This window comes from Lepisosteus oculatus, chromosome 22 (genome assembly GCF_040954835.1).
Source record: "Lepisosteus oculatus isolate fLepOcu1 chromosome 22, fLepOcu1.hap2, whole genome shotgun sequence".
In the NCBI taxonomy this organism is placed as follows: domain Eukaryota; kingdom Metazoa; phylum Chordata; class Actinopteri; order Semionotiformes; family Lepisosteidae; genus Lepisosteus; species Lepisosteus oculatus.
In genome coordinates, this window is record NC_090717.1 from 7,897,634 (window position 1) to 7,910,285 (window position 12,652).

The 12,652-nt window shown below is 38.9% G+C and overlaps 1 protein-coding gene across 23 annotated transcripts in view; it reads right to left on the minus strand.

Moving 5' to 3' along the window:
• Positions 1 to 7,648: 7,648 nt before the first annotated feature.
• Positions 7,649 to 12,652, minus strand: part of ncor2 (nuclear receptor corepressor 2) — a 174,835-nt gene continuing 169,831 nt past the window's right edge. For all 23 annotated transcript variants that reach the window (XM_069182259.1, XM_069182248.1, XM_069182244.1 and 20 more), the window contains one exon: positions 7,649 to 12,564. In XM_069182259.1, coding sequence (XP_069038360.1) covers positions 12,395 to 12,564 — 170 coding nt within the window. In that variant the 3' untranslated portion in view covers positions 7,649 to 12,394. The remainder of the gene's footprint in view (positions 12,565 to 12,652) is intronic.

Here is a 12,652-nt window from a genome sequence, read left to right on the forward strand (position 1 = left end):
TGTTTTGCGTATAAAACAGAAAAGCAAGAACCATTCAACAGTCCTTCCTCTACATGTAACTGTATTGCAGACAGATATTATCAGTTGGGACATTATTAAGCAGAGTGTCAGAAAGCAGACAAAAATGCACGCTTCATCTGTCTACATGTATAAAAGAACCATATTTCTAAAACTTTTCAAAGAAAAATGCCCACCGATTCAACAATATTCTAGCTGGATGTTTAAAGGAATCATATAACATCCCCTTGTAAAAAGTCAATGGAAAAAAGTCCTTCAGCCTTTGACCCTTCAGGCCAATGTGCAAACCTTCCATCAGTAGCTCTGAGGGTATGTCTATGAATTTACTTGAACTCCTTGACTACTTCAGATGTACAGTGGAACAACTAACACAATACAGTTTTCACACTTACAGTTAAAAAACAGTTACAAGCAAGTTGAATATTAGCAATTACAGTAATCCTATATACCAATTTACATAGATGTTCCTAGTGATGAACAGAAAGTCACATATCTTAAAATAACATGACCTGAAGAGGGCTCCACAGCCAAAAGGTTGTATTTATTTTCTTCTCTTTCCAGCATGGAATAAACCTTTACTTGTTCTCTTAAAATAATGCCAAGAACCTTTGAATATCACCTTTGGAGTGGTATCAGGTTCACCCAGAACACACAGCAGAAAGCCCTCCAAGCCAGACAAAGTCCTGGGCTATTCTGGGTAGAAGACTCCGAAGGAAAAGTTCCTGACAGTAGTTTAAGCAAAATGGAGCCTAATCTTAACAAGATCACATTTGCTTAAATGCTGTGGGACACCATGACGGGAACAATACTGTACATATACTGTATGTACAGTACGTTTATACGAGTGAACTCACATATCATGTACTGTATGATGTAATATCAGTCACTTCTTACTCTGGGATGAGAGCTTCAATGAAATCTGATGCACCTGGAAGAAGATGAAGGATTTAGGAAAATCAGAGATTACAGCATAACAGTGACCAGAACACAAGGTGCAGCAGGTGATGGCATTTTGCCACCCGCAGGACCTGATGCAGATGCTCATACAAAGGGATGATGTTTGAAAGGCTGGTGGAAACTATGCTGAGAAATTCTGCTGTGAGAAAATGGCAGAGATGTGTTTCAAGAAGTTTGTGAGAAGGGAGTAAGGTTGATAGCTGTTTGACTACAGGGAATCTCTCCCTTCTGTGTCCAGATGTTGCGATTTTTTAGGTCATTCCCAAACAAAAGGCACTCCAGGGTTTCATTCCACTACACATCACAGCAAATAAAAAATGATCATTACACAACACCTTAAAATAGTCTTTTACAGTCTTGTAGAAGGAACCGGTCCCTGACAGCTTAATGTCCCCAGTTACATGGATATTGTCACAAAAACACATCGCCTCCAGTGTTCACAAGCACTACTTCCACTTTAGGTAAACTGTACGTACATGTGTAGCAGCGCATGTAAATACAGTACATTATAAATGGCCGTGTCAAAATTTAACAAGAAGCAAATGCTGTTGACTTTTTTCATATTTAAGGACAGGAAATGTGTTTCACTTGAGAAATTTTAGTTGGCTGCATGTTATACAGCACAGACCCAAATAAAATCTTAGGGAAGAGGTGGCTTTCGTGAAATGGAAAATGACTGAAACAACATGCAGAAGGAAGTCATTCTTCTCTCTACACTCTACACTCTGAGACTTCGCAGCATTTATTGTACTTTATTTAGAAACTAATTAAGCCAACTGAAGATAGTAAGCTCATAATAATGGCCAATATTCTGCACTTTGCACTTCCAAAGTTACATCGTAAAACATCTGGTCAATACTGTTGTCAAGACACTATAAGCTGTTGTATTAGGCTTTCCTGGCTCAATTCCAAATCAGGTTTCCACAATCAAACCTAAACATGCATACTGCCATTTACTTAATCACTTCTTTACATTAATGGTTGAGTGTTGCGCTTTCACAGCAAAATGGTTACTATAAAACAAGACAGAGCATCCGAAACAATTGGAAAAGGACCTGAATTGCCACCTTACCCTTTGTAAACATTCTATTGTAAAATGCTTTGGTATCCCTTGAAAAGTAAAAAAGACATACTAATTCAAAAGGCTTGTTTCAAATATTTCTAAGATCTGGACTGTTGCTGTATTTTATTTTGTATTTACATGATTTACATCAGAGTGTAAGCTGATACAGTTTTTTAAAATGAAAACATAAGAAAATGCTAAATTGCTTTGAATTGCTTGTGCTATAACCCACTAGAAGAGATGGGGGGGGAGGGGTGGAAGGTGTCTGACTGAGATTTTAGCATGCGTCTGTTTTTATTAATTTATTTCAGTGTTCTAATATGTAATATATATCTCCACATACTTTATCAATCAAGTAATACACCAAGAGTAATAATGAAGTAGCTACATTGCCAGAGACTAAAACTCCTTCTGCTAGCAACAGGTATTGCAAATGTAGATGAAAGTAAAGCCCTTGTGATAAACAAGCCATCCAATTCCAGCAGTGCAGAACTTTTGAAAAGGAATATTTCTCACTTAAAAGAAAGGAGAGGCACACTACTTTTCAAGACAATAAGAAAGAAGTGCATGCAAATGAAAAATCAACATGTTACCCCAAGTCTCTGGTGCCACAGACAGAATGACCTCAGTTTCAACCCATTCAGTGAAGAACAGGAAAAAGATCCTTCTGTTCTCTGGGGCTGCATGAGATTATAATTCACTTTGTCTTTCAACAGTGAGCAATATCAAACCCTTGAATATTTATTTTACCATTATTCATCCATTCACCATTTTCTAACCTCTTTATCTTGTACAGGATCACTGGGGAAGCCAGTCTGTTCTGGCAAGCAATGGGGTCCAGGGTAGGATACACTCTGGACGAGTTGCCAGTCCACAAACACACACACCATGGCCAATTAACCTGCCAGAATGTGTTCGGACCACGGACCCAGAACTTGGGGAAATCACTCCGACTCTAAACAACACTTACCATTATTCATACTTATTATCCATTATTCTGTTCTGCAGTAACCCTGATGGAGTGGCGCAGGAATGAGGGAGGAGGGACTGAATGATGATTAAAATCAAGATCTAGAGGTTTTGAGTAGAACTATTTTGAGTATTAATATTTTCTCAAGAACACTTTTTTAGAACATGCATACTGTCACACTAAGTAAATAAACTGAAAATGTCAGCATGTTTGGGATAGGGAAAAGATAAAAAAAATGATTTGGGAAAATATTTTTTAAAAAGAACAATTTGTGTGATTTACATCGAATTACATTACTATTGCTGCCTTCATCTCAAAATTCACATGTGAAAAATACAATAACTGCAGTCTGTTTCAACATTTACTAGAAAACAAATGATTTTGAAAACAAAATGCAACTGTCTTCTGTGAGCGTAAAGGCAGAAACCGATATTATATGTAATGAATATACACTTTTATTGTTCTCTTAAGCATGGGTCAGGAATGAACCAAGGCTCACATAAATAACCTAAAAATATCACATTTATGTAATGTAATGTAAATGATCACTGTCTTCAAAGTCTGCAATAAGCTGAGGGAGTATTTCATTCTAGCTTCCATTTAAAGGTAAATAATGTGGTCCTGATTCTTCTTTACACAAGTAATACATTTTTAACATGAGGCACTAAACAAACACTGCTGAATTTTAAAATATGAGATACATCTAATGTGTTCTGTGGGTTCTGATGCATGTAAGCTTATATCACTGACTGCTTTTATTGGTAACTTAACCCAACCAATATAGAAAGGCTATGCAAGGGACTTCAGAATAAAGATTTATTGCTCTGAAGCATTCAGTAGCCCCATATACCAAATGCAGCAATGTTTTTTTGATAGTCTAGCAGTTTATCAACTTCACAAGTTCTGGAGCTACAGCACTTAAAGGCCCTCAAGGAGTGTACTGGATCTTCAGTATACACAACCAGAAAAGTGTAAGCTTTAATGTAACATTATGTGATAATAATAACAACAACAGAATACATAAATCTCAGACTTGCAAACCAGCAAAGGTAACAAACTGCTCTTCTTTTGATTTTTTTAAATAAAAAAAACATCACATTGTTTTATGAAAATTGCATGTAACTCAGATCAGAAACGCATTCTATGAAATTTAAGAGCTTTTTCTCTTTACATACTGTATACTGTGCTCTCTGACAAATGGGTACTGATAAATGGTCTATTCAGTAAATGTAACCACAATAACACCTCATGTTCTGTATTGCGAGTGTATTATTTCATATATCACAATATGGACACTTTCGCAATTTAAAAGCATTTATAATCTAAAGGGTGGCAGTGGCCTTTATGCCAGGCTGGTTTCTGAAGAGGTAAGATCATACCATTATAGGCTGTCAGTTAAGAAGGTTTGAAGTGTGTGCACCGCCTAAAAGCGCAAATGCTGGACTCAAAGCAGTCATACTGCATCCTGAGGAACCATGAGGTACGTGCTGGGACGGACGGACAGACAGACAGTGGGCGACAGATGTCTGAGAGAAGTGCTTCAGTTCAGCTCAGATGGAAATCCTGGACCCTGCCTGATGCACATTCTTCACCAAAAAAAAAACAGCTATCCACTTCCCACACTGCTCGCTGTAAACACCAGCCAGCCTGGCCACCTACACGAAACACAATCCCTTTTATAGGTCAGAGAACGAGCACTGACGACCTGTTTAATATCTGTGTGGTGTCTGGGAGAGAGGCTTAGCTTTGGCTGCTTAAAACTAGACTTTTCCTGCCCTGACAATGAATTCAGGACACTAGATTCTCTTGCTTGTTTTTTAAACAAAGGAAATACGCCCACCTCAGAAAGGCTAGCACACAATCACATATCTTCCTGCTCTGGGAATTCATTTAGGACACTAGCCACTCGTGTTTGTTTGTTTTTTAAACAAAGGAAATACGCCCCTCCCCAATAAAATGTTGTAATACACAATAGAAGCAGAATGAAAGGCGCTGCACACTGGCTTCGTGAAACCAAGACTGAAATTAATTATCATTACTTAAGTGAAAGGTCTTTGAGCGAGCTTTGAAAATGTCTCCAGTTGCACTGTCTAAACTAGGATATGAGCACCTACATAGACGTTGTGTTGGACATGAAGGACAGGAAAGGACAAGGTTCTTCTTCCCATTGTATGAAGACGGGTCTTTGCCAAAATCCGGGCTTAGGCCTGAATAAACACGTCTCAGAGAAGATGGACCACTCTATAATCAGATACTAAATTATAATTCAAATTTTGAACATCCTACTTAGAGCATAAAGGCAGTTATCCACGTGGATCTTTACTTCCAAACTGCACTTACAGGACACCCCAAACGCAACCGCATAAAACACCATATTGTGTACACCCACCAATATGAAGCACCCACAGAAACACATGAAAAACTGTCTTATCTATGGCAATATCACACATTGATGTTCAGAAGTGTTAGCATTCACAGAAAACAGCGGTAAACAATTTTTCTAACGCCTTACCTGGAACGGAGCTTCCTTTCAGTCGTGGTAGCATCCGGTGAAATGAAAATCAACCTTCAGCTGCGCATTTTGTGTTTTTTTTTCCCTTGGCAAGAACAGACTGGTCAAATTTTGAAATAAACGTTTGCCGTTCGACTCGGTGTCGTTTTGCATTACTAGGTGGTTCGGTTCGCAACTTATGCAAGAAACTAGTACACCTGAAATGTAGATTATACACCTGTTGTTTTCCCTACTGTATGTGGTAACGAGGTTTTGAATTTTCCTTTTAAAGGTCACGAAGTTTGGAATTTAGTAAGATACAGCAAATGAGCCATAAGAGCAGAGTTAATCCTGGGTCTTTTTGGGTTTGATGTGAAAAAGTTAACGGCGCAGTTGCAAACCGGTTGGAGGGAGTTTAAAAACCAATCTTTTTGTATCTGTTAAATCCTCCACTGTCCTTCTCCGAAGACTGCTTTCTGGATTCATTTTCCTCGTTAATAATTATAAATATCCCTAATCACATTATTCCCCATTGTACGCCGCTGAAATGGCAATTACGTACAGTATATTTAACAAGAGCACGTAAGTTGAAGGATTTTCTGGTTCAGCTGCTTACTAGAGTCTGGGTTATTGGGACTTTTTTCAGTAAAGTAGCTTGATAGAGTATGTTCCGTACCTCTTGTTTTCCCTTGTGCTCATGTGTTGATTTTGTTAAAACTAAGGATTTTAAATATTGCATTGATAAAGTTCCACCCGACTCCGTGATTGGATTAAAAAGTTTTACAGGGTCAAACAGATTTTTCTTTTAAATGATAGTCAAATACTTTGATATAAAACACAAGTTTCGTTTGTTGCGTCGTTTGGGCTCATTTTCCCCAACCGCTAGAGGCCACTACTGCTTTATGCCAACTTTGGCCTTACCTTCGCAGGTGAGACAAGAATCGTCACAAAATGCCGGCATGCGAGCCTAGAGAAAACCTGTTTTTTTTTCCTAAGTAAATTATATGAAATATAAATGCATCTCGTGAATTTGTTACTTTGGTGAACGCCTTTGAGGGAAACGGTCCAATACACATCTTGGGCATTTCAGATGGTGGAAACGCAGTTGAAACTTCATCGCACAGTAACCCGTTATAATGAAACAGGACTGCCCTGATGCCGTGAGAGGCGACTTTCTTTAGTCGCGACTAGAGGTGACATTTTAGATGTGAATTACAGAAGTAATTAAAAACATGACATATTATATGCCGGATAGGAACCCAAAAGTTAAAAACACGTGTGGCTATGGAATTTATCGATGTGTTTAACCTGTTCACTCAGATTTCTGCCTTAGAAACATGAAGGTCTCCTCTAAACAAGTCAAAGTAAAGACTGACTTCTGAAACCTTAGATTTTTTTATAACAAAAAGCAAAAAAAAGAACAGTTTAGATAAAATAATGTAAATCATGAAAATAGTTGTTTCAGCTCAAAAAGAATGAGATATTTATGGTTTAATCGGGAAAACAAATTGCTTATCCCTGTGATTCTTACTTCTCCCAACTTATACTACAAACCTCCCCAGATAAGGTCAAACATTTTAACAGCAAAACTGCTACAGAAACATTGGCAAATTATTACAGCCTGATCTTGACACTGCAGATTGTGAAGACATTTTTAAGGGTTTTAGATGAGTTAATCCAGAATAAATAGTGACCCCTAGTGGAGTTTAAGGGTAATAGCCTTTTTCGACCTCGATTTATCTGCCCTCTTAACGAGAAGACGTAGTAAACACCCCTCATTTTTCACTCAGATTTACATTGATCGCAGTTGACAAGTGTACAAGTTCGGATTTTTTTTCCCTTGATAACAGCAATGCTCTTCCATTGTGTTGGCGCCTGATCCTTGTTCTTCCATTTATGTGTCTTCTCTTGTCCATTTTCCTCTGCCTCTCTCGAACTGCGCTTATCTTCAAAGATCAATGTCGTTAAAACCTGGAGTGACCTTGGTAAATGAAATTAAACTGATTTCATAGGTGTCCTTCTAATGTGACTGCACCGTTTTCAAATGAAAAGCCAGGAATCCACTACACACTAGCATGTGTATGCTAACTGAAATTCTGCCAGTGTTAGCTATTTTGTCTAGAATCTGGACAACACCAAAAAGAGCATCTTTAATGGCAATAAGCTTTTTTATTTAAACATTTAAGGCAGTGTTTTTACACTGCTATCCACAATGCTTGCTGGTGGGCATATTGAATAAAACAAGTGAACAAAATCTTCTTCTGTAGAAGAAACCAATCTTGCAGCAAGCAACATAAATATTTACATCTCTTCAGTTCTATATACAAACCTTTCTATTATACACAGGGTTCGAAAAAAAATCATTATGCACAATATGGTTGTACAAAATATACGTTTTTTTCTTCCCATTGTACATTTGTGACAAGATTGGCCTTTCTTGTTCCTTTTTAATTACAAAAGAAATAACACTAACATCCTTTGTTGCTTTCAGAGTAAAAACGTTCTCCTGATTGCACAGTCAACTGATATCAGAGCAGGTAGCACAAAAAAGACACATTCCGCCAAAGAAATGAACAACAATAACAAAAAGCAGACATTGTAAAAAGAACAAAGTTTCTTTTTTGTAAGTGTTAAAATTTGAATAGTCCTGATTTGTAAGTCTCATTCCTGGCTATTTTCAGTTTTAGACTAAAACTCCACAGTTGTTAGTACTGTGGTTCAGAGTTCTAAACCAACAGGCACAGGTGTATTAAGACAAAAAGGGTATTGTACAGCAATATGAAGGGAACAGTATAAAGAGTAAGTACAATACCATAGGAGGATTTTTGTTTCAAACATTATCTTTCCAGAACTATAATAATGAGCTTCTGTTCCAATCATAGTTTTTTTTTTACTGACCCTTTCTTGACTGAGAAACCAGAAACCAGAAGACAATATAAACAGGTCTGAGTTGCTGATACTCTTGGCATGACTTCACCTGGATTTTGGGCAACTATTTTGTGGTGGCTGTTATAGAAGCTCACCTTGTCAGGTGCAAAGGAATTTGCAAAGAACTTGTTTTCCTGATTCTTCACCCTAGCACTCCCTCCACTCTGCAGAAATAGTTGGGCTCCAGATGTTCCCCCCACCTTTGAACCAGAAGGGGGCAAAGATCTGATCTAATCCAAAGCAAGAACAAATACTCTCTGAATTACACTAAATGTGTGTTAATGCAAAATCAGCAGCATAGGACCAAAAGACTGGAGCTGCCTTACTGGAAATCAACAGAAATGACACTTTCACAAGTAACATTTGATACCACACTGTAACACTGAGTTGTGCATTCTTCAATCTGTAGTGGTGTAGTAGCCCGTCTTCCTTCCCTCCTACAATAGGGATAAAATCACTGGATAAAGAATGCACAAATCAAATATTTCCACTAACAGAAGCGTGGGTAAACAGCTTAATTCGGACAAGTCATGTTCGAATTCAGCAGCCTTTGCTGTGATTAAGTGCAATGAGAAAAAGGAAATTAAACCCACAAAGGGCTGCGTTAGACATCATTAGTACAGCTCGCCTTCTACATGTCCTAATTACTACAGTATCAAGATGGATTTTAAAACACAAAACCCCCATAAACTATGTATTTTTCCCAAGTGTATAGATAATGGTTTGCCACAGGGGGGAGTGAGGACAAAGTAATGAGCTGGTAGTTTAGTAAAGGCTAGTAATCTCTTCTTGTGCCTTTCCCTGTACACACACACACAGAAACCACTCCATGTGTAAAACCGTTTTTTTTTAAGTCTGTTTCGATAAAGCATTTAAGAAAGGAAGTGTAAACAGCACATTGGTATATGGACTTTATCCCTGTAATATTGAGTATATTTTAACTTGCAAAAATCTTTAGATCAGCCCAGCATGGTTTTGAACTTGGCGACATCACATACAACAGGATTTGCATGAAACAGTGTTGATGCTTTTGTCTCTGCTTACAAAAAGGCTAGAAGAAGGATCCTGGGTGGTGTCTGATACCGAAACATTTAAAGATGGAAAAGTGTTGTTATCATTCCTTTCCAGTTGATTTTTTGCAGTTCCAGCTATGAAGATGATCAGATCCTTTCACAAAGAGGGATGATCATGTATATCAAACATGTACAACTTGGCAGCTCAAACACTTGTGCGTAGTCACTTGGTAACACCAGTTCTGTCTACTAAAGAAATGGCACTTTAACACTAGAAATACTTAACTGTACAAAAAAAAACGTACTCCACCCAACACGGAGAACAGGTTCTGTCTGTAACAACTAAATACAAATGATTAAGACTGGAAAAAAAGGACCCTTGGGCAGCTATTCTGACTGACAAGATGCTACAACCATGAGGTCTGTGTTTAACATGCATGTATCCAGCAGTTGGGAGTTGGGAGAGCCTGCAAGGTTAGGCACAGCCTTAGCAATGTCAGTAACTTGGCAATAAGTGTTATCGTTTGAGTGCATTCACCATGTTCTTAACCAGTTACCTTATACTTGATCATTTTTAGAGTTTTTGCACATCCATTGCAGCATCATATCACTGGATATTATGAGAAATGCTTATGCAACCAAGATGCAGACACTTTTCATCTACTGCCAACACAGTGTGATCTCCCACTGGATTTATGCTTTGCTGAAGTGCAGTCTTGAGTAAATCAGAGATATACCAAAGGAAGTCCTCTGTTGCTCTACAGTATTCTAAATCTCTGTATGTACTCCAACAGCGCTAGACAGATGTGGACATGTTGCAGAAAAATGGAGGGTGTACAAGGCAAGACCCCCATCTCTCAAACTAAGAATATCACCGTCAGTAAAAGACCACAGTGGGCTCTGATGGCAGCAAAATCCGATAATGCTATAACTGTCCGATATGCTGTAACGGCTATAAGGCGCAAAATGTCAGGATGTGAACTAGAAATCCGGTTCCATCAAAGTGGTAATATGAGAGGTCATTTCCAAAGTGGTTACATGACCATATACATTTCCGAAACAATATACAGTAACTCTTACAAAATTTGCAATATATACACACCTGTATGAGCAAACCTAAACTGGGATGTAGAAATGTTTCTAAACCGTTAAACCGGAAGTAGCTGACATGAGCTTCTGTTAACTGCTGATCAAAACAACTTATGAGCAGCATACTGTATGTCTTCATCTTCAGATGGCATCATAACACAAAGTCCCAGAAATCTGTGCCAGTATGAATCCAAAACTCAGTAACTCTAAGCCCAAATGTATTTTTACCTGACTAATCTGGACTTTCACAAAACAATGAATAAAGATTTATGACAAAGTGACTGATATCCAAAACAGCTTCAATACTGTCAATATCATACATTTTTATAATAGTAGTAATTAAAAGGAAACAAGCTGATAGAAAATTGCTTCCTGGTTGTTAATCCACACCAAACAGGTTTCTCCAACTACATCTTTCTACTTCAGGTATAAGAAAAACATTTTAAAATATGGCTCCATCCATCCTAAGACAAAAAACCTCTCAAGACATGACAACACCAAGGTGTATATCACATTTACCCTGTGGACCAAGAACATGGATCTTAAAATAATATTGCCACTAGAAAAAAACCCTATCCTTTTCAAGAGAAGCTCACTGCTGAGGGACATCTCAGTTCTAAAAATGGACTGCGTTGGTTTGAAGTATCAGTTAAAACAAGCAAGGGAAGAGGAAAAATGAAGAAACAAGCTGCCCCTTTGGTAAATCAGTTCCAAAGCCAGTATACAAACAATGAAAACAGAGCAAACAATGGGTACATTCAGTTATGGTGCATATACAATGAACTCTTCCCAGAATCACTCTTTGCCACTCCATAGACATGTCCCTGGGCACACACGTCTAAACAGACAGACAATGGATCCTGAAAGGTCTACAAGGACACAAGGACACTTCTGCCTGTAGAGGAGAATGATGCCATGAAGGGTTATTTCAAATTGTACTTGGCCCTGGTGCACTTGTTCCATTTCGATCCATTTCGTTTGTTTATGGGATAAGGCCAGAACATTGTTTCAGTGAGAAGACCACTATGTGTGTGTAAATGTATATATATAAAATATTTCCTTTTTTTCCCCCAAGGTGTTTGTAAACCAGTCTTAAATGAGCAACCTTCACATTCAGTTAACCTGATCATTCAAAAACAAAATTACAAAAACAAAACCAAAATACATCTGATTAAGACTATTTGAACAAAAAGGAAACAAAATAAATCACTATGTTCTGACGGCTTCAGTTGTTTTTCCCTATGTTCCTCAGACCCTGCTCAGCTCATTCATTAGCACTTTTGAAGACCTTAATCCTGCCCATCCAGCAGTCTGACAGGACGTTTCTCTTCCAGGATCTCTACAAGCTCAGCAGTACTGTACGGTTCTTCCCTGTCACAGTCTGTACAAGGGCTGGTCTAGCTGAGCTCACTGGACTATCAGGAAAGTCTTCACACCCATGACGTGGACTGGGGCTTTGTTACTGTATGACAAGAACCTTTGCATACTGTTACTTTGTTACTGGCATTTGACTAGGAGTCTTGGCAGTCCTTTTCAAGGTCAGAGAGAGAGCAAAGTAAAAAAACTGTCAACGAATGTTTTCTTCCCCCATTATAAGGCTGTCAAGAAAACAAAACACAAAACTGGATACTCCCCAGAAGAAGCCAGGGTGTAAGCCAGGGGATAACCAGCAGCAATCCTGAAAAAAGAAAACTGGTAAATATGCCGTGGCGCAGGTCGAAGGTCATCTTCCGCCACGCCAGGACTCCATGAGTGTTCAGCAGCCTGGGAGGAGGGGAGGCTGTTTGAACAATTCAGCAGCAGAGATGGGGTGGTTGGTAGGGGGCGATGGTTCTCCAGCGTGCTCTCTCTCTCTCGCTCCCAGCTCACTCGCTGTCTGACAGCGTCTCGTACTGGGAGCACAGCAGCGGCTTAGACTCCTCTTCCCAGGCTCGGCTCTGAGCGCCGGGCGCCCCCTGCTGCATGGAGGACGGGGCGGGGACCAGGCCTGAGGGGTAGCGCATCGTCAGTGGGTTGCAGGGGAAAGGAGTCGAACCTGTACGTGACCGAAAACAAAAAACAAACACACGTGTGAAATAAAGCAGACGCACAGATTGGCGCAGTCTAAGCAGTTAGGTGGAGAG